We start from the raw sequence: 21863 nt of genomic DNA, 5'->3' as shown, positions 1-21863 counted from the left end.
AAGCGTATGTAACCTGAAACATCTATAACCTGAAGCATCTGTAACCTGAAGCGTCTGTAACCCGAGGTAACACTGTAGAGAGCTTGCCCCCTGGGACAAAAATGTGCCCGCTCCCTGTCACCCAACGGCTAAGGGGACCCTTCTGTAGGTGGGGCAAGATGTTGCCATGCGAAGAGGAGGCCTCCACAGATATTTTCCTCTGCAAACGGCCTGCCCTCCAGTGCCCCACGCTGCCCCCTACAACAGCACGAAGAGTGGGGCTCACCAAGCAGCCAGCCGCAGTCGGTGTCCACCTCAAAGCGCACTTTCGCTGGGTCTCCCGCAACCACCTGCAGCACCTCCCTGAGGCTGCTCTGAAGGGGGGTGAGCTTCCTGCCCCCCTGGAGCCCCTTGCTGCCCAGGGCTTCTGGCGGCAGGAGGGGCCCTGCGTAGTCAGCGCACTCCAGGCAGGCGGCGGTGTTGACGTGGATCAGTTTGAGCCGGTAGTTGTGCCCTTTCGCCGAGGGGTCGTCTGCCGCAGGTGGAGGAAGGAAAAGGAAGAGAGAGAGAAAAAGAGAACAGTGCAGAATGGTGCAGAATGCCGCGGCGAGACTCCTTACGGGGTCCCTGCCGCGGGATCACGTTCACCCGGTGCTCTGCCGGCTGCACTGGCTCCCGGTGGAGTACAGGATCAGGTTTAAGGTGCTGGTTTTAACCTTTAAAGCCCTATTGTGATGGCCTGGGAATCGGATTCAGAGGCTGAACCTGAGGAATCCCAGCCTTCACAGAAGTCCCCGCCTCCAGGACCGGCTGAGCCGGGGCTGAGGAATAAGGGTCCTCACCTGTGCTGGATCCTCAGGTGCAGGCACCAGCTGAATCTGCTCTGGCTCCGGAGGTGATGGAGGACCCATTGCCTGCAGCTGCTCCACTCTCAGCCCCCTCAGGGGAACGTGAGGTTACCTCTGGGTCCATTATTATTATTATTATTATTATTATTATTATTATTATTATTATTTTAGTGGAAGAGGTGTTCTTGGGTCTTCTTTGGGTTTTTTTGTTTCTAGTACATACCGTATTTTTTGCACCATAACACTTTTCCTCCTAGAAAGCAAGGGGAAATGTCTGTGCGTGTTATGGAGGGAATGCCTACGGGTGGCATGCCTACTGATTTTCCTCCTCTAAAAACTACGTGCGTGTTATGGTCGGGTGCGTGTTATAGAGTGAAAAATACAGTATTTTGTTTTTGTATTGTAATTTTATGCCGTGAACCACCCAGAGATCTATGGGTATAGGGCAGGATACTAGTGCTAATAATAATAATAATAATAATAATAATAATAATAATAATAATAATGAAATAGCAAGATGAATGAATAAAGATGGGACCCAACACAGCAGGCACTTTCTTTGCGCTAACCTAGAGCATGAGCGCTGTGCATACCTCAGTCGTTTCAGTGGGGCCTGAGCTGGAGAAGGGCTATACAGGGCCCCATAGGCAGCCCCCTCCCATCCTATCCTCTGATGCGTCCCAAGAACTCTCAGCACCCTACATGAACTACAGTTCCCAGAATTCTTTGCGGAGTGAGGAAGCCATGGCTGCTCAAAAGCGGCGTGACGCTGCTTTAAATGTAGGGCACAGATGGAGCCTTAGATAATATATGAGCTCTGTGCCAAAATCCTTGGGGAGCAGCGCCACCTAGCAGCCAGATTCCCAACTCCAGGTCGGTCCTGAAAGGTGAAGGGAAGAGGCATCTGAAAGGGGTCTGCGGCCAGGGTAGGGTCAGAGTGCCCACTGCCAGGAAGCAGTTTTCCTGGTGCTTGGATGCTTCCCCCACCTCCTCCCCACCCAGGTCACTCGTCCCCTCATCTGCTCATACCTAAGAAGCGAGTGCGAAACTCCGGCTCCAAAACTTTTTGCAGATGGGAAGCCTTCGCTTGCTGCAGAACGCAGAGGGACCACACCAGGTCAACAAGCAGGTAGGGGTCTAAGTCATCCAAGTGGTTGTCTATCCCTCTGTGGACCTGGAAAGGAGAAAGAAGCGGGTTATTATCATTAGTAGTAGTAATAGTAGTAGTAAAGGTAAAGGGACCCCTGACCATTAGGTCCAGTCGTGGCCGACTCTGGGGTTGCGGCGCTCATCTCGCTTTATTGGCTGAGGGAGCCGGTGTACAGCTTCCGGGTCATGTGGCCAGCATGACTAAGCCGCTTCTGGCAAACCAGAGCAGCGCATGGAAATGGCGTTTACCTTCCCGCCGGAGTAGTACCTATTTATCTACTTGCACTTTGACGTGCTTTCGAACTGCTAGGTTGGCAGAAGCAGGGACCGAGCAACGGGAGCTCACCCTGTCACGGGGATTCGAACCGCCAACCTTCTGATCGGCAAGACATAGGCTCTGTGGTTTAACCCACAGCGCCCCCCGTGTCCCCAGTAGTAGTAGTAATAGTAGTAGTAGTAGTAGTAATATATTGCCCTTCATCCGTAGATCTCAGAGCAGTTCACAGCATAAGAATACAAGATAAAAACATAAAATACAGTGGAACCTTGGTTTCGAACGTAATCCATTCCAGAAGACCATTTGACTTCCAAAATGTTTGAAAACCGAAGCAGTGACGTCCGGGTTTTCGGCGTTTGGAAACCGAAACTTCCGACTTCTGAGACTTTCGAAAACCAAGGTTCCACTGTACATAATACAAACAAGGTCATAACAAACCCCTAGAAACTAATAAAATAATAATAATAATAATAATAATAATAATAATAATAATAATAATAATAATAATAATTATACCCTGCCTATCTGCCTGGGTTTCCCCAGCCACTCTGGGCGGCTTCCAACAAAACACTAAAATGCAATAATCTATTAAACATTAAAGGCTTCCCGAAACAGGGCTGACTTCAGATGTCTTCTAAAACTTTGGTAGTTATTTTTCTCTTTGACATCTGGTGGGAGGGCGTTCCACAGGGCGGGTGCCACCACCGAGAAGGCCCTCTGCCTGGTTCCCTGTAATGTCACTTCTCACAATGAGGGAACCACTAGAAGGCCCTCAGCGCTGGACCTCAGTGTCCGGGCAGAACGATGGGGGTGGAGACGCTCCTTCAGGTATACAGGACTGAGGCCGTTTAGGGCTTTCAAGGTCAGCACCAACACTTTGAATTGTGTAACCCTCTTTCCCCTCCTACAAACACAATCAAAAGGGGATAGAATGTTAGTCTCTTGGGCGGCGGCAGCGGAATACCTCTAGGCTGGCATTTGAGAACCTACTTAGAATCATGTAATCGCAGAGGTGGAAGGGACCTCCCCAGGTCATCTAGTCCAACCCCCTGCAATGCGGGAATCTCAGCTAAAGCATCCCCGGCTGATGGCTACATTCTCCCTCCCTCTGCCCTCCCAAGATGAATAAAGGACTTTACTGTGCTATAGAAGGCATCTCTGCAGCTGGGATGGAAGTTCAAGCGAGCAAAAGCGAGGACGACGTTGCTAAGGTGGAGCAGGGAGTATTTTTCGGCGTTGTCCACGGTGTGCTAAGAAAAGAAGCACAGGGGGAAAGCAATTGAGTTCATTCATTTCAAACGGTTATAGTTTAGCCATAAATATAAAGACTAGGACTAGCCGCCTGAGAAATAGTTTCTACCCAAACGCGATTTTGGTTTTAAACGCATTGTAAGGAGCCTGTATGGGAGTATATTGAATTTTAAAGTGGGGTATCAAGAGTTTTTAGGGGGCTAACTAGGTTCGGATAGCTGGGATTGCAGGCTTATTGGGTTTTGAATGTCATATGTAGATTATTCAATTCCGTTGTTCTGTTTGGGACAATGACAATAAAGATTATCGTAACATAATTGAATCAGAAACTGCTTGAATGGGAATAGAAGCCCCACCGCTTTCATCCTGGAATATTTTCTTTGCTTGGTTAGCTCTCCAAGCCTCAACATGGACCCCCTTTTCACTCCACGCTCTCCAGGACCAGCCTAACACTTTGAATCAACACACGAATAACTTCCTCCTCCTCCTTTCTTACTTTATTTTTTGTGTGTTTCTGAGTCTCTGACAAAAGCCACCCCCACTCTTTTTAGCCTTTTGAAAGAGATCCTTTCTTTACACTTCAGTTCAGGCATAGGCAAACTCGGCCCTCCAGATGTTTTGGGACTACAACTCCCATCATCCCTATCTAACCGGACCAGTGGTCATGGATGATGGGAATTGTAGTCCCAAAACATTTGGAGGGCCAAGCTGGCCTACGCCGGCTTTAGTTCAAGATGCATATGTCCTGTCTGATTTGCTGCCCTATTGTACTTCTAGCCTCGCTATCTGAAGCAGCATTCAGATGGCCTCCCTTCTCATGTAATAAATCAACTTTTCTTTAATCTGCGTCTGTGTAAGAGTTAAAAGGTAAAGGACCCCTGGATGGTTGAGTCCAGTCAAAGGCGACTCTGGGGTTACGGCGCTCATCTCGCTTTCAGGCCGAGGGAGCCAGTGTTTGACCACAAACAGCTTTCTGTGGCCAGTAAGACTAAACCGCTTCTGGCGCAACGGGACACCGTGACGGAAACCATAGCGCACGGAAACGCCGTTTACCTTCCCGCCACAACGGTACCTACTTGCACTTGCGTGCTTTTGAACTGCTAAGTTGGCAGGAGCAGGGACTGAGCAACGGGAGCTCACCGCCGACCTTCCGATTGGAAAGCCCAAGAGGCTCAGTGGTTTAGACCACTTCCTGTGAGCACCAGGTTACAGGACAGCACATAGAGTAGTACCTCCAGTTACGAACGGGATCTGTTCATAGCTGTCAACTTCCCCCTTTTTTAAAGGGGAATTCCCTTATTCTGAATAGGATTCCTCGCAAGAAAAGGGGAAAGTTGACAGCTATGGATGTGTTCTATAGGCCCGGCCGTATCCCAAAAATTTCGTAACCGGAAGACCGCTTCTGCGCACAGCACTGCAGACCGCTTCTGCGCACGTAGCAAACCCACTTCCGGGTTTGCTGCGTTCGCAACCCGAAGATTACGTTACCCGAAGGTAAAGTAACCAGAGGGTCCACTGGATTCATAACCAAGACACAGAAGGTCCTATACTTCTTGGTAGCATGTGCACAGAAACGTGAATTCTGGACACGCATGTGGGTCCAGACACATACCTTGGGCCACACCCACCACGGGTCAGTAATAATAATAATTTATTATTTATACCCTGCCCATCTGGCTGAGTCTCCCCAGCCACTCTGGGCGGCTTCCAATTGAGTGTTAAAAACAATACAGCCTTAAATATTAAAAACTTCCCTAAACTGGGCTGCCTTCAGATGTCTTTTAAAGATAAGATAGCTTCTTATTTCCTTCACATCTGAAGGGAGGGCGTTCCACAGGGAGGGCGCCACCACCGAGAAGGCCCTCTGCCTGGTTCCCTGTAACCTCACCTCTCGCAATGAGGGAACCGGCAGAAGGCCCTCGGCGCTGGACCTCAGCATCCAGGCAGAACGATGGGGGTGGAGATGCTCCTTCAGGTCTACTGGGCCTTTGAGGCCGTTTAGGGCTTGAAAGGTCAGCACCAACACTTTGAATTGTGCTCGGAAACGTACTGGGAGCCAATGCAGATCTCTCAGGACCGGTGTTATGTGGTCCCTGCGGCCACTCCCAGTCAGTGGCTCCTAGGAGGCTGCCCACGGGAAAACACAGCCCTCAAACTAAAACAGGCTTCACAGCCTGGCACTGATGAGTCAAAGAGTTTGGATTTGATATCCCGCTTTGAGGAGTCTCAAAGCAGCTAACAATCTCCTTTACCTTCCTCGCCCACAACAAACACTCTGTGAGGTGAGTGGGGCTGAGAGACTTCAGAGAAGTGTGACTAGCCCAAGGTCACCCAGCAGCTGCAGGTGGAGGAGCGGAGACGCGAACCCGGTTCACCAGATTACGAGTCCACCGCTCTTAACTACTACACCACACTGGCTCAAAGGAACAGGGCCATGGGACGTGGGGGTTTGCCTCCACCTCTGCCCCTTACTCACCTGTGCAAAGGCCTCAAAGAGGGGCAGGTTGAGCCACTTGAGGTAAGCGAAGGACTTCAGGCAGCGCACCACATCCCCAGGGGACAGCTCTGGCACGCGGGGATGGAGGTCTGCGGCGATCTTTTGGAAGACCTGGGTCTGGTGGAAACCCAGTTTCCCTGAAGCAGAGAGGAGGAAACCGCAGTTGAGAGAAAAAGATGCCGACTGCAGAAGAGGAACCGGGATAATAATAATAATAATAATAATAATAATAATAATTTATTATCTATACCTCACCCATTTGGCTGGGTTTCCCCAGCCACCCTGGGCGGCTCCCAACCGAATACAGTGGTACCTCGGGTTACATACGCTTCAGGTTACAGACCCTCAGGATGAGAACAGAAATCGTGCTCCGGCGGCGGCAGCAGGAGGCCCCATTAGCTAAAGTGGTGCTTCAGGTTCAGAACAGTTTCAGGTTAAGAGGAGAACTCCGGAACAAATTAAGTACTTAACCCGAGGTACCCACTGTAGTCGTGATTTTTGCAGGAAATTAAATTCTTAACCCGAGGTACCACTGTATTTTTAATATTCTGTTGGGAGCTGCCCAGTGTGGCTGGGGAAACCCAGCCAGATGGGAGGGTATTAATAATAATAATAATAATAATAATAATAATAATACACACTCTCTCCAGCCCCTGCACCCTGGATGGCAAGTGGCCAGGGAAAGGAGAATGCTGTCTGCAGAAGCATCTGTATGCTGTCTCTGCTTCCTGGTGCGTAAAACTCTTTACTGGCCAGAAGGGTTAAAGGGATGCGCCCATTTTTTAAAAGGAAGTCGCCGCTCACCGTAGGCGAAAGCCAGGTCCAGGAGGATGCTGGTGCTGAAGGTGAAGTGCTTCTGGACCAAGTGGTAGGAGATTGCCCGGAGCAGAGGGATGGACCGGCGGTTCTGGATCGCCAAGGCAACGGCGACTCTCCGGGTGTCCTCGGGGGTGAACTGCTCAGCCAACTCCAGGCTCTGTTGACAAAGATGATGGATGCGAAAAATGGATGAAGACCAATTCCGGCGGGAGATACGCTATCGGCATATTTCACCCCAAATGGAAACTTTACTTGCAACTTTCGCATTGGTATAAAGCATGGGTAGGCAAACTAAGGCCCGGGGGCTGGATCCTGCCCAATCGCCTTCTAAATCCGGTCCGGGAATCAGTGTGTTTTTACATGAGCAGAATGTGTCCTTTTATTTAAAATGCATCTCTCGGTTATTTGTGGGGCATAAGAATTTGTTCATTCCCCCCCTCCAAAATATACCATATTTTTTGCTCTATAAGACTCACTTTTTCCCTCCTAAAAAGTAAGGGGAAACGTGTGTGCGTCTTATGGAGCGAATGCAGGCTGCACAGCTATCACAGAAGCCAGAACAGCAAGAAGGATTGCTGCTTTCACTGCACAGCGATCCCTCTTGCTGTTCTGTCTTCTGAGATTCAGAATATTTTTTTTCTTGTTTTCCTCCCCCAAAAACTAGGTGCATCTTGTGGTCTGGTGTGTCTTATAGAGCAAGAAATACGGTAGTCTGGCCCCCCCCCCCCAAGGTCTGAGGGACAGTGGACCGGCCCCCTGCTGAAAAAAATTGGTATAAAGGTTTAGCAGTAACTGAAAATCTAACTCACAAATTACAATTTGCCAGAGGTTAGGAGGACCCTGATGAAAGTCTGTGCTGTTTGGTGCGATTTTATCTTATATGCAACTAAGGCAGACAACACAGGACTTCTCCTCCACAGTACGAAGTAAAATTTTGTTTTCCTTATAGTCTTTAGTACTTTGCCATCCTAATCCTAAGTCTCTCTCAGGCACACTGTGCTGAGTTTTGGTACTTCTGCTATATCCGTTTTATCAGTTGGTTTGATTTGCTTTGATATCTTTTAAAAGAAAAATGATTTCGCTGAAAATCCCAGGTGGAGCCACCTCTTTAGATATGGTTCAATAATATTGGGGATATAGAGCTAGTTCAGAACGATGAACTGGGCTTAGAAGAGCTGCAAATGGGGTTGTAAAGGAAAAAGCCTTTGATGAAACGATCTCCTTTCTTTTCACATGCAAGGGGAAAAGAAAGCTCTCCCACCAGCCTCACAAACCTGTCTGTGAAGCGCCTAGATCAGCCTTTCTCAACCTGTGGGTCCCCAGATGTTGTTGGACTACAACTCCCATCATCCCTGAGCTCTGGCCTTGCTAGCTAGGGGTGATGGGCGTTGTAGTTCAACAACATTTAGGAACCCACAGGTTGAGAAAGGCTGGCCTAGATGGACTGCCAATGTTTTAAAACCATATACAGTGGTGCCTCGCAAGACGAAATTAATTCGTTCCGCAAGTTTTTTCTTCTTGCGAGTTTTTCGTCTTGTGAAGCACGGTTTCCCATAGGAATGCACTGAAAATCAATTAATGCGTTCCTATGGAAACCGCTTGCCAGGCTGGCAGTGCGGAGAAGGGCTTTTCTCCCCACCGCAAGCCTTCAGGACAGGTACGGGAACAGAGGGGAAGGGGCGCAGCGCTTCTCCTCTGTTCCCGGGGCTTGCGGTGGGAGGAGGATTTTTCCTCCCTACCGCCAACATTCAGAACAGCATTCTGAATGTTGGCGGTGGGAAGGAAAACCCTCCTCCCACCGCAAGTCTTCAGGACAGCCATCCGAAGGCTGGCGCAGGGAGAAGGGCTTTCCGCCCCACCGCCAGCCTTCGGAGCAGCCTTCCAAAGGCTGGCGGTGGGGCAGAGAGCCCTCCTCCCGCCGCCAGGCTTCGGAGCATCCTTCCGAAGGCTGGCGGCGGGAGGAGGCCTCTCCGCCCCACCGTCAGGCTTCGGAGGAGGTCCGAGGACAGTGGGGAAGACGCGCTGCGCTTCCCCGCTGTCCCAGAGATTTCCCTATGGGCTTTCGTCTTGCGAAGCAAGCCCATAGGGAAATTCGTTTTGCGAAGCGCCTCCAAAACGGAAAACCCTTTCGTCTAGCGGGTTTTCCGTCTTGCGAGGCGTTCGTCTTGCGGGGTACCACTGTAGAATGACTTGTCTGGCACCTGCTTCATATAATACAGGCAAGGTGGTCAAAAAACTCTTCTATTTTCTCAGGTTTTAATCCGAGCTACTCTGGAACTGTTAGTATTACACTATGTATTGCTTTGTACAGTGGTACCTTGGTTCTCAAACGCCTTGGTACTCAAACAACTTGGAACCCAAACACTGCAAACCCAGAAGTAAGTGTTCCGGTTTACGAACTTTTTTCAGAAGCCGAACATGCTCCGCTTTGAGTGTTACGCTTCCGATTTGAGTGCCACACTCACGTTTTACGCTGAGGTCTGTCTGTTTTTACTAATTATTTTGCATTTTTGCGGCTCTTTTGTGTTTTGCTTCTGTGACTGTGTGGAACCCAGTTCAGCTACTGATGGACTGATTGTGTGACCGCAGGACATCGTTTATTGCTTTCATTTTATGGATCAGTGGTTTCGTTAGATAATAATAAATAATAATATAGTTTTATTTATACCCCACCCTTCCCGGTTCAAAAACTGGGCTCAGGGCAGCCGACAACAAATTTAAAACACTTTAAAACACTTAATTATAAAGGCAGCATAAAATACTGTATAAAAACAGGAATGACAATAAATTTCAAAATTCAAAAATCAATTAGATCAGTGTTTCCCAACCTTTTTTGGGCAAAGGCACACTTGTTTCATGAAAAAAATCTCAAGGCACACCACCATGCCAGATGGGGAAAGGTCACTTTTTACTTATGTAAAAAAAAAAATAAAAAAATAGTAACAGCATAGAAGGTAATGGTTAGGCTAGCATCCCTCTTCCAAATATGCTAGGTTTTTATTTGCAGGGACTGTTCTACATGGGAAAGCATTCAGCACTGTCATTCTCCCATCTGCCATCTGAATTGGTACTATTCTGGGTCAACTTACTCTGCTGCATGTGTAGATGAAAATGGCAATAAGTGTGGGGGAGGGGCAGAACAGGTTTCAGATACAGGATATTAAGCATACACGTACTTCAGATTGAACTGGTTGCTTGCTTTGCAAGTTTTCATTTCCCAAATGACTGCCTTGGCAAGCGCAATACCTACCAGGCTCAACGCCGGTCTCGCGCTGCCGCTTCCCGCGCTCTCAAGGACCCGGGAGGAGGAAGGCGTGAAGGGAATCCCGAAGGCGCGAAAACCTTGCGCATGCGCAGGCCTTCCGCCTGCGACAGCCCAGTAGGCCGGCCGAAGCGAGCGCCAATGGGATGTGGGAGGGAGCTCGCTCGCCGCCCCACGTGTGCCTATGTGGGGCACGTTACAGCCCCGTGATGTCAGCGCCACGCAGGCAGGCAGCCAGGCAGGCAGGCAGACGGCGAGAGCCCCGCGCTGGGCGGCCTCTCCTCGCCGCCGCCGCCCCGCCTCTCGCCGCCCGACTCGCCCGCCTCCCTCCCACGGCACACCAGGCACCGTCTCGCGGCACACTAGTGTGCCGCGGAACACTGGTTGGGAAACACTGAATCAGATAATCCCCAGGCAGGGCTAGCTGGCTGAATTGGTCCTACTTGGGCCAGCTTCCCAATTCATGTTCAATTGCTGTTTTAGGGGTTGTTTTTAAAAGTCTGGAACGGATTAATCCGTTTTGCATTACTTTCTATGGGAAATCATGCCTTGGTTTTGGAACGGACTTCCGGAACGGATTAAGTTTGAGGACCAAGGTACCACTGTACGGTATTCTGTGTTTTATTGACTTTGTACGTAGCCATTCAACTGCATTTTAATAACAAATAAATCCCGTGCATCTCCTCTCCCTTCACCCCCGTGTGTCGGACTGTACCGGTTCCTGCCTCTACCTTATCCTCCAGTCTCTCCATCAGTGCTGGGGAGAGGGACCCCACTTTCGACATCAGCATCACCACCGTCCTGACGTCCGAAATCTCCGTCCAACGCAGCTCGAGATGCTTCAGCACGTCGCTGAGCAGCTCGCTCGGGTGTCCCTTGGGGACGCTGGCGGCCACGTGCTCAGCCAGGAAGGCCAGGTTCTTGAAGGTTAGGCGCCTCAGCCGCCAGCGCACCTCCTGCTCCACCGAGCGCATCTCCGGCCTGCTCCGCTCCAGGCCCAGGAGGTCGAGGCTCCTGAAGAGGTTCACCAAAGCCGTGTTCCATACCTGAGTCCCCTGCACACAAAAGAAGGTTCAGGATGGATACAAGAAAGGACTTCAACAAACAAGATGAATTTTAACAGGGAGAAATGTAAAGTATTGCACTTGGGCAAAAAAAATGAGAGGCACAAATACAAGATGGGTGACACCTGGCTTGAGAGCAGTACATGTGAAAAGGATCTAGGAGTCTTGGTTGACCACAAACTTGACAGGAGCCAACAGTGTGACGCAGCAGCTAAAAAAGCCAATGCAATTCTGGGCTGCATCAATAGGAGTATAGCATCTAGATCGAGGGAAGTAATAGTGCCACTGTATTCTGCTCTGGTCAGACCTCACCTGGAGTACTGTGTCCAGTTCTGGGCACCACAGTTCAAGAAGGACACTGACAAACTGGAACGTGTCCAGAGGAGAGCAACCAAAATGGTCAAAGGCCTGGAAACGATGCCTTATGAGGAACAGCTAAGGGAGCTGGGCATGTTTAGCCTGGAGAAGAGGAGGTTAAGGGTGATATGATAGCCATGTTCCAATATAGAAAAGGATGTCACATAGAGGAGGGAGAAAGGTTGTTTTCTGCTGCTCCAGAGAAGCGGACACGGAGCAATGGATCCAAACTACAAGAAAGAAGATTCCACCTAAACATTAGGAAGAACTTCCTGACAGCAAGAGCTGTTCGACAGTGGAATTTGCTGCCAAGGAGTGTGGTGGAGTCTCCTCCTTTGGAGGTCTTTAAGCAGAGGCTTGACAACCATATGTCAGGAGTGCTCTGATGGTGTTTCCTGCTTGGCAGGGGGTTGGACTCAATGGCCCTGGTGGTCTCTTCCAACTCTAGGATTCTATGATTTTACGTGTAAACTATGGAACTCCCTGCTGCAGGAAACAGTGACGGCCACCAACTCGGACGGCTTTAAAAGAGGGTGTGTTGACCTGGGAATCGGATTCGGAGGCTGAACCTGAGGGATCCCAGCCTGCACAGGAGTCCCCGCCTCCAGGGCCGGCTGAGCCGGGGCTGGGGCTTGAGCCTGAAGGGTCCTCACCTGTGCTGGATCCTTAGGTGCAGGCACCAGCTGAGTCTGCTCTGGCTCCTGAAGTGATGGAGGACCCATTGCCTGCAGGTGCTCCACTCTCAGCCCTGTTAAGGGAAGCTGAGGTTGCCTCTGGGTCCGGTAACCCTCCATCCTCTCCTGAGCTGCAGAGGCTCAGGGCAGAGAGGCGAAGGGAACTAAGTTCCTGCAGGAGGAGTGCTCGCCTCCAGGCCAGGAGAGGCGAGTCACCTGCGGACCGGGACTGCCCCATGCCTTGGGGCAGATAAAAGCTGGCCAGTCCCAGTCCCAGGAGCAACATTATTGGTAACCTGTTCCAGCTGGTATCCTGTCCTGCTCTTCTGCCAGAGTTCCTGACCTCACCCAATTCCTTGCCTTGGACCCCGCTTCAGCCTTGACGGACAGCCCCCATACCACACCCTCAACCTTGGACTGGACTCTGACCATGCCACACAGGAACCCCCAGGGACCAGCACAGAGGGTTAGGACGAATTCGTGGAGAAGAGGGCTATTGATGGCTACTGGGCATGCTGGCTCTGCTCTGCCTCCACCGCTGGAGGCAGCACTGATTCTGGGGTTTTTTAAAAAATGTTTTTTATTGGTTTTTCCTTTCATACAAGCAAACAAAATACAATGAAATTTAACAGTCATTTGCCCACATTCTTTCCCTCCACTTGACTTCCTTCCCTCCCTTCAACTGGCTTTCTTACTTCAGTTACTTTTACACTGTTTCTTATTGTATCCTATCTACGTCGTAAGATTTACAGTGTTGCCCCGCAAGACGAATGCCTTGCAAGACGGAAAACTCGCTAGACGAAAGAGTTTTCCGTTTTGGAGGTGCTTCACAAAACGAATTTCCTATGGGCTTGCTTCGCAAGACGACAATGTCTTGCGAGTTCCTGCTGGTTCCCCCCCCCCTTTTTCTAAGACGCTAAGCCGCTTTATCAGCTGATCCGATCAGCAGATAAGCCGCTAAAAGCCGCTAATAGCGCTAATCCGCTAATCCTTCAATGGGCTTGCTTCGCAAGACGAAAAAACCGCTAGACGAAGAGAATCACAGAACGGATTATTTTTGTCTTGCGAGATACCACTGTATTTCATCCCTGCCAGACTCTTCAAATTTCTACAGTTATATATTCTATAAATTTGCTCCGATCTCTTTGGAGTTTTGTTGCCTCCTGATTTCGGATCCTACAGGTCGTTTTGCTAGTTCTGCAGAGTCAACCATCTTGGTCTGGGAGGCAGCCCTGATTCTGAATGCCAGTTTCTGGAAAGCACAGATGGGGAGAGGACTTTTGCGCTCGGATCCTGATGTGGGCTTCCCATGATGAGTATCTGGTTGGCCCGTGCGAGAACAGGATTGCTGGACTAGGTAGGGGCCTGATCCTGCAAGCTCCCATGTTCTCCTGCTCAAATTCTTCTGGATAAAGAGGCTTCACCCCCCAGTTCCCATCTCCCATCTCGGGGTCAGGGAGCCCTATCCCACCAAGTCCCTTGTAACCCACATCCTGTGTCTCCACTGCCTTTTTGGGGCTTGGCCACCTTCTTCCCCTTATTGTTACATTCAGTTTAGACCAGAAGGTCGTGGAAGAGAGTCCTTTTAAGGGAGCCTGCTACTGGGATTAGCTACACTAATTCATCTGAGGAAATTACAGTGGTGCCTCGCAAGACGAAAAGAATCCGTTCTGTGATTCTCTTCGTCTAGCGGTTTTTTCGTCTTGCGAAGCAAGCCCATTGGCGGATTAGCGGATTAGCGCTATTAGCAGCTTTTAGCGGCTTATCTGCTGATCAGATCAGCTGATAAGCGGATTAGCGGCTTAGAAAAAGGGGGGGAAGGGGAAAAAACCAGCAGGAACTCGCAAGACATTGTCGTCTTGCGAAGCAAGCCCATAGGAAATTCGTTTTGCGAAGCACCTCCAAAACGGAAAACTCTTTAGTCTAGCGAGTTTTCCGTCTTGCGAGGCATTCGTCTTGCGGGGCACCACTGTAAAGGGGAAAGTCCATTATTTGAGGAAAAGGAATTTTATTTTCATACAGAAGTTGGTTCTTTCACACAGAGGTCTTGACTGATGAACACTCATCTCACATAATTTATCAAGTTCATGGCATGGCAGGTTTGTGTTAATCTTTTGAAACAGTCCCCACTTCTAATTTAAGTGTTCATCATATTATAAATTTGCCTTTGACATCAGTTTCATGTGATCCCCACACTAGCCCTCCTCTGGTGTCACAGCCATGAAAGGGCAACATATAGAGAAGGGCTGTAGGGGCCTATCCCTGTCATCAAATGGCTCCCCCTGGATTCCCCCTGTCCTTGTATAACTTCTGTCTGCAGCAAGGGACATTTTGCATCTGTGGAGGCTTCCTGCTTATTCAGAGAATGCTGTAAGACTTAATTACAGGAGTAGAAAAAGTTTCTTTCTTCCCCGAGGTCTTGCAGGAGCTCAGGCCTAAGAGCAGAAATACATTTCGATACGGGCTACCTTTCACCTGCCACAACGAATTTTTATTTGTCCCCGTTCAGAAAACTGGACTTTGACCAGGGAGGACCTCATTCACTACTTGCAAACAGAAGAATAACTCTTCCTCTCGGGATTGTTGTAAGGGGAAGCCCAAGGAACTGCAAGCCTCTTTGCAAGTTAACTGATACCAGTTACAGCTGCCTTCAGTCGGCGGTTTTGTCTTGTGTTTTTATGTTATGAACTGCCCTGAGGTCTGCACTATAGAAATCAAATAAATAAATTTCGAATAAATTTCACCCTTCTTTGTAGTTAGCTGCTCGCCATAAGCCTCTAACGAAAAAAGCTCAATGTTAGAATCAAGAAAGCAAATTCAGAAATGTGAAATAAAACAACATTTACATCCTGGTGTTCCTCCAAGGACCACCCCACATGCCCCCACTCCCCATTTTACCCTCACAACAATCCCGTGAGGTACGTTAAGCTTAGAGAGATCACGACTGGCCCAAATTCTCCCACTGAGCTTTGTTGTAATATAATAATATAACAATAATAATTTATTATTTGTACCCCACCCATCTGGCTGGGATTCCCAAGCCACTCTGGGTGGCTTCCAACAAAGACAATAAATAAACTAAAATGTCACACATTTAAAACTTCCCTGAATAGGAAGATGTCTTCTGAATGTCAGGTAGTTGTTTATCTCTTTGACATCTGATGGGTGGCGTTGCACAGGGCGGGCGCCAACACGGAGAAGGCCCTCTGTCTGGTTCCCTGTAACCTCACTTCTCGCAGTGAGGGAACTGCCAGAAGGCCCTCGGCGCTGGACCTCAGCGTCCGGGCAGAATGATGGGGGTGGAGACGCTCCTTCAGGTCTACTGGGCCAAGGCCATTTAGGGCTTTAAAGGTCAGCACCAACACTTTGAATTGTGCTCGGAAACGTACTGGGAGCCAATATAGGTCCTTCAAGACCGGTGTTATGTGGTCTCAGTGGCCGCTCCCAGTCACCAGTCTAGCTGCCGCATTCTGGATTAGCTGTAGTTTCCGGGTCACCTTCAAAGGTAGCCCCACATAGAGCGCATGGCAGTAGTCCAAGCGGGAGATAACCAGAGCATGCACTACTCTGGCGAGACAGTCTGCGGGCAGGGAGGGTCTCAGTCTGCGTACCAGGTGAAGCTTGTGACCCCATTAAGGACCAGGGAGTCCCCCACACCCGCCTGTCTCCCAAGAACAGTATTTCTGTCTTGTCAGGATTCAACCTCAATCCATTAGCTGCCATCCATCCTCCAACCGCCTCCAGACACTCACACAGGACCTTCACTGGTTCTGATTTGAAAGAGAGGTTTGTAGCGGAGTGTGGATTCGAATCCACGCAGGCTTCAGGTTCCTTTCGCTGAAGCCGGGTGAGCAAGACTCTCCTGGCTTCAGCAGAGAGGGAGAGCTGCGCAGCGCCCCTTCAGTGAAGCGGGAGGAGAAGTGGAAGGGGCTCCATATCTCCTGCCGCTTCGCTGAAGAGGCGCTGCGAAGAGAGGGAGAGATTTTTTTTTCTTGTTCTCCCCCTCTAAAACAAGGTGCATCCTACAGAGCGAAAAATACGGTATCTCTCAATCAGAAAGAAAGAAAGAAAGAAGCAGCCACCGGACTGTTTTCACTTACAGGCTGAGGAACCCACCTGCCTGTGTATAATCTGAAGCAGGTCTTGGAAGCGCACATCCCGCAAGATGCTGTTGGGGTCCAGTTTCTTCTCCGCCACTAGACGGGAGAGTCGGGAGATTATAACGGCCGCTTGGTTTGCGTTGACGGCGTAAAGTTCCTCCAAGCGCAAGAGATCCTCTGCGGTGGACGCCGAGTTGATTATGTCCTCCAGCTCGCTGCGTTCGAGGGGAGCCCTGTCCGCCTGCTCCTTGACTGAGAGTTTGTCTGTGGGCCTCGAGAGGCTAAAAGCGGTCAATGGGGCGGAAGGGGTTTGGGGCGGCCCTCTGGCCATCGCCATCTTGCTTCCCGCGGACACCACGTGAGCTCGGACGCACAAGGGGGACGAGAGCCTGTAGAGCCGATACCAGCGGTGCAACAGCTTGGCAGCCATTTTGTAGCAAGGCCCACGGGGAACGAGGAGGGGAAGGGGAAGAGCGCTGGGCGAGCATCAACTCATCTCCAAAAAGCTGGATAAGAACAGGGAGAAAATGTGAAGGCAGCTCGTGAGGACTTTCCATAACTTATTTATTGATAAAAATATTTGTATATCACCATGTCATGAAAGGGACGCGGGTGGCGCTGTGCTCTAAACCACTGGGCCTCTTGGGCTTGCTGATCGGAAGGTCAGCGGTTCGAATCCCCGCGACGGGGTGAGCTCCCGTTGCTCGGTCCCTGCTCCTGCCCACCTAGCAGTTCGAAAGCACACAGGTGCAAGTAGATAAATAGGTACCGCTGTGGCGGGAAGGTAAATGGCGTTTCTGTGCTCTGCTCTGGTTTGCCAGAAACGGCTTAGTCATGCTGGCCACATGACCCGGAAAAACTGTCTGCATATAAACGCTGGCTCCCTCAGCCAGTAAAACAACCCCCGAGTCGTCTGTGACTGGACTTAACTGTCAGGGGTCCTTTACCTTTACCTTTTTATGTCATGAAAATATACATCAAAGTGGTTTACAGCAATAAAAGCATAAAGGTAAAGGGATCCCTGACATTAGGTCCAGTCATGACCGACTCTGGGGTTGCGGCACTTATCTCGCTTTACTGGCCGAGGGAGCCGGCGTACAGTCATGTGGCCAGCATGACTAAGCCGCTTCTGGCAAACCAGAGCAGCGCACGGAAATGCTGTTTACCTTCCCGCCGGAGTGGTACCTATTTATCTACTTGCACTTTGACATGCTTTCAAACTGCTAGGTTGGCAGGAGCAGGGACCGAGCAACGGCGGCTCACCCCATCGTGGGGATTCGAACCGCCAACCTTCTGATCGGCAAGCCCTAGGCTCTGTGGTTTAACCCACAGCGCCACCCGCATCGCAATAAAAGCATAGAAAACTGTTAAATGCAGACATCGATTTGCCACTGGCTTTGGTGGAAACCGAGTCAAGGTGCAATCCTGTACTCATTTGCCCAGAAGTAAGCCCCTCTGAACTCAGAGAGACTTTTTCCTGATTATGAATGTATAAGATTGTGTTGTCAAGATTCTCGAATGGTGGTAAAAATCAGCCATGGGACTTACTGAGGAAACATCACTGTGTCAAAATACCTGTCCCCCAGGGCTCAAAGCATTAAGAAGAGAAGAAGAGTTTGGATTTGATATCCCGCCTTTCACTCCCCTTCAGGAGTCTCAAAGCGGCTAACAATCTCCTTTCCCTTCCTCCCCCACAACAAACACTCTGTGAGGTGAGTGGGGCTGAGAGACTTCACAGAAGTGTGACTGGCCCAAGGTCACCCAGCAGCTGCATGTGGAGGAGCGGAGACGCGAACCCGGTTACCCAGATTACGTGACTACCGCTCTCAACCACTACACCACACTGGAGAAAATCAATGTGATTAACCCAACCAGCAGATTACAAATATGGATTTTGAATTAACAGAAGAGACCCTCAGCGAAAAGGACTATTATGCTTCGAGTGATAGCATAGGCAGATCAAATGGAACAATTATTTAATTGCTTAAGAGCAGAGGTTTCCTGAGGGGTAAGGAGATCTTGGGCAGTGAGTCCAGCAATACCGCATGCCTATACAGTGGTACCTCGGGTTACATACGCTTCAGGTTACTGACTCTGCTAACCCAGAAATAGTACCTCAGGTTAAGAACTTTGCTTCAGGATGAGAACAGAAATCATGCTCCAGCGGCGCGGCAGCAGCAAGAGGCCCCATTAGCTAAAGCGGTGCTTCAGGTTAAGAGCAGTTTCAGGTTAAGAACGGACCTCCGGAACGAATTAAGTACTTAACCCGAGGTACCACTGTACAGCACAAGAGTAGTTTTGTTTCTAACTTTAAGGAACTAGTATAAAAAAGGCTGGTGTACAGTAATATAATATGCAATGTCATTTGGCTTGTCAGACCGACTCAGGAAACTGAAGCTGCTAATAATGGCTAATATCCACGGTAGGGACTTGCCGGCCCACCAGGCCATTTTGGCAAAGCCTTGCCACCACATCATATGAGAACATAAAGCCCTGAACAACTTGGGACCAGTTTATCTACGAGATCGCCTTATCCCGCATGTGCCCACTTCGATTAGCGTAATGGGCACTACTACAAATGCCCTATAATACTCGTTCAAGCATCTGCAAGAACTCAAATGGTTAATGTGGCAGCACCTGCACTTTGGAACTCTTTGCCTATTGACAGCATCTTAAAAAGCAGAGACATCACCTTGCCGACAAAGGTCTGTATAGTTCAAGCTATGGTTTTCCCAATAGTGATGTATGGAAGTGAGAGCTGGACCATCAAGAAGGCTGATTGCCGAAGAACGGATGCTTTCGAATTCTGGTGCTGGAGGAGACTCTGGAGAGTCCCATGGACTGCAAGAAGATCAAACCTCTCCATTCTGAAGGAAATCAGCCCTGAGTGCTCACTGGAAGGACAGATCCTGAAGCTGAGGCTCCAAGACTTTGGCCACCTCATGAGAAGAGAAGACTCCCTGGAAAAGACCCTGATGTTGGGAAAGATGGATGGCACAAGGAGAAGGGACGACAGAGGACGAGATGGTGGGACAGTGTTCTTGAAGCTACGAACATGCGTTTGACCAAACTGCGGGAGGCAGTGGAAGACAGAAATGCCGGGCGTGCTCTGGTCCAGGGGGTCACGAAGAGTCGGACACGACTAAACGACTAAACAACAACAACAACAAAGCCTATTGACAGCAGGCCAGACTTCACAGAACTCTTTTCAGCACCTGCTAAAAAACATTGCAATTTAGACAAGCCCACACAGGTGCTTAGAAAGTACAGGTACTTTTAATCTGTTTTAGTATTTTGTGTGTTTTAAAGCATGGCTGTGATTATTTCCCTCAGTTTACTTGCTTTATCTTCTTGCAAACTGCTTTGAGGGGTTTTTAAAACAATCAAGCGCTACATAACGTTTTGTTAAATAATAAATACATAAAAACGTGACTTCAGCTGTGGGGCAGGTGAAGACATAGCTGGGCTGAAAGAACTCCTGATCAACAGCACAGCACTTTGCAAGCCCCGACAAGCAGTTAGTTGTTGGTGCTGCCTTTGATTTCAAACTACATGGGCAAAAACTGGTCGCCTGGTATCGCTGTGATGTCAGGTGATTGACAGGTAAGTAGCCCCACACATCTGTCAAACTTGGCCTACCGGAGTGGGGGAGATCAGGACTCACTGGCCAATTTCAATTCCCTGTTCTGACTGATAGGATATGCTGCAGATGCAGAACTCCTGAGTTCAAAATTCACTTTTGCCGTAAACTCCCTCCCAGTTCCCCAGCCCTATTCAGTCCTGCTGTTTGCGTGGAAATCCCACATGAGCAGAAAAGCAACCTCCACCCCACACATCCCTATCCACACCACAAGTCAGACAGAAGGCCTTCTCGGTAGTGGCGCCCACCCTGTGAAACACCCTCCCATCAGATGTGAAGGAAATAAGCAGCTATCCTATCTTTAAAAGACATCTGAAGACAGCCCTGTTTAGGGAAATTTTAATTTTTAATGCTGCCTTGTTTTTAACACTCGATTGGGAGCTGCCCGGAGTGGCTGGGGAAATTCAGCCAGATGGGCGGGGTATAAATATTTTTATTATTTTCCTGCAAAAATCACAACTACAGTGGGTACCTCGGGTTAAGTACTTAATTTGTTCCGGAGGTCTGTTCTTAACCTGAAACTGTTCTTAACCTGAAGCACCACTTTAGCTAATGGGGCCTCCTGCTGCCGCTGCGCCGCCGGAGCACGATTTCTGTTCTCATCCTGAAGCAAAGTCCTTAACCCGAGGTACTATTTCTGGGTTAGCGGAGTCTGTAACCTGAAGTGTATGTAACCCGAGGTACCGCTGTATATTGCACAGGAATTTCACTGGGTCAAAGGTGGGGCATCCCCTCTTCAGACTTCATTCTCCAGCTTTTGTGGGGTGACAGCAGTTGGGGCACATGAGAAAGAGAGAGAGGAGAGGGAGAAACTTTCCACGTTCATCCCCACCACCTCTTCCCCCACATAGGATATACACACAACCCCCCCCCGACCCAGATAAAGGGTTCCCTCCCAGCCTCTCCCAATGCGAAACATGCGAGTCCTGCCACCAGCCAGCCTCGCAGGGTCGCTGGGAGGAAGCCACTTTGAGGAGTAGCTCCTTGCAGGACTTGACATCTTTCCGCAGGGCCTGCAAGACAGAACTGTTCCGCCTGGCCTTTGGTTTGGATTCAGTCTGACCCTTACATTTCTGATCTATGGGCTACTATTAAAATGAGGCTGCATTTTAAGTTATATTTTAACCTGTATTTTAAATTAGTTTACTTATTTTATTTTTTATTGTAATTTTACTGGTGTACGCCACCCTGAGCCCGGCTTTGGCCGGGATGTAAATAAAAAAAATTACTATAATTATTATTACAGTGGTACCTCAGGTTAAGTACTTAATTCGTTCCAGAGGTCCGTTCTTAACCTGAAACTGTTCTTAACCTGAAGCACCACTATAGCTAATGGGGCCTCCCGCTGCTGCCACACGATTTCTGTTCTTATCCTGAAGCAAAGTTCTTAACCGGAAGCACTATTTCTGGGTTAGCGGAGTCTGTAACCTGAAGCGTACGTAACCCGAGGTACCACTGTGTTTTCATGTTGCTTTTTTTGTGCGCGCTGCTGTCGCCAAAGATAGGGGCGCTGCTGCCTTTTGCAGAAGGAAAGGCGGCACCAAAGCAATGCAAAGCGAGTATATAATTGTATGAGACTTTGGTACTGTTATAATGAGGCTATTATAGGACGGACATTGAAAATTAATTTTAAAAATATTACATATCCATATAAAGAGAGCATAGGGGCAGCGGGACGGGCTGAGGCCCTGGAGGGGAATGCGATGGCGACAAGGAGGCCCCGATCTCCGCAAGCCAGGAGGGAATAAAGGGGGGAGGGGGCGGCCCCCCAAAAAAACCGGCAGCCCCTCCCCCAACACGTGACAAGCCGGTTTCCTGCCCCGCCCCCTCCTCTTCCTCCGCTTATTAATCCTTCTCGGTCCTCACCCTCCCGCGGCTTCAGCTCAGCTTCTGGGCCGCCGCCGCCCGGCCTGACCTCAACCGGCTGCCCGCGCGTGCACTGAGGC

The 21863-nt window shown here is 49.6% G+C and overlaps 1 protein-coding gene across 1 annotated transcript in view; it reads right to left on the bottom strand.

Moving 5' to 3' along the window:
* TBRG4 (transforming growth factor beta regulator 4) overlaps positions 1 to 21863 on the bottom strand; it is a 35656-nt gene that overhangs the window by 13755 nt on the left and 38 nt on the right. Inside the window, exons 1-8 of the mRNA XM_082192371.1 lie at positions 21784 to 21863; positions 16294 to 16783; positions 10814 to 11137; positions 6806 to 6977; positions 5981 to 6138; positions 3393 to 3503; positions 1857 to 2001; positions 266 to 511 (exon numbers count right to left, since the gene is read on the bottom strand). The exon at positions 21784 to 21863 is cut by the window's right edge and continues 38 nt beyond it. Coding sequence (XP_082048497.1) covers positions 266 to 511; positions 1857 to 2001; positions 3393 to 3503; positions 5981 to 6138; positions 6806 to 6977; positions 10814 to 11137; positions 16294 to 16707 — 1570 coding nt within the window. The 5' untranslated portion in view covers positions 16708 to 16783; positions 21784 to 21863. The remainder of the gene's footprint in view (positions 1 to 265; positions 512 to 1856; positions 2002 to 3392; positions 3504 to 5980; positions 6139 to 6805; positions 6978 to 10813; positions 11138 to 16293; positions 16784 to 21783) is intronic.

This window comes from Podarcis vaucheri (assembly GCF_965113315.1).
Source record: "Podarcis vaucheri genome assembly, chromosome: 12".
NCBI lineage: Eukaryota > Metazoa > Chordata > Lepidosauria > Squamata > Lacertidae > Podarcis > Podarcis vaucheri.
The sequence above is the reverse complement of the archived record's forward strand: the minus strand, read 5'-3'. Positions and strand labels throughout refer to the sequence as shown.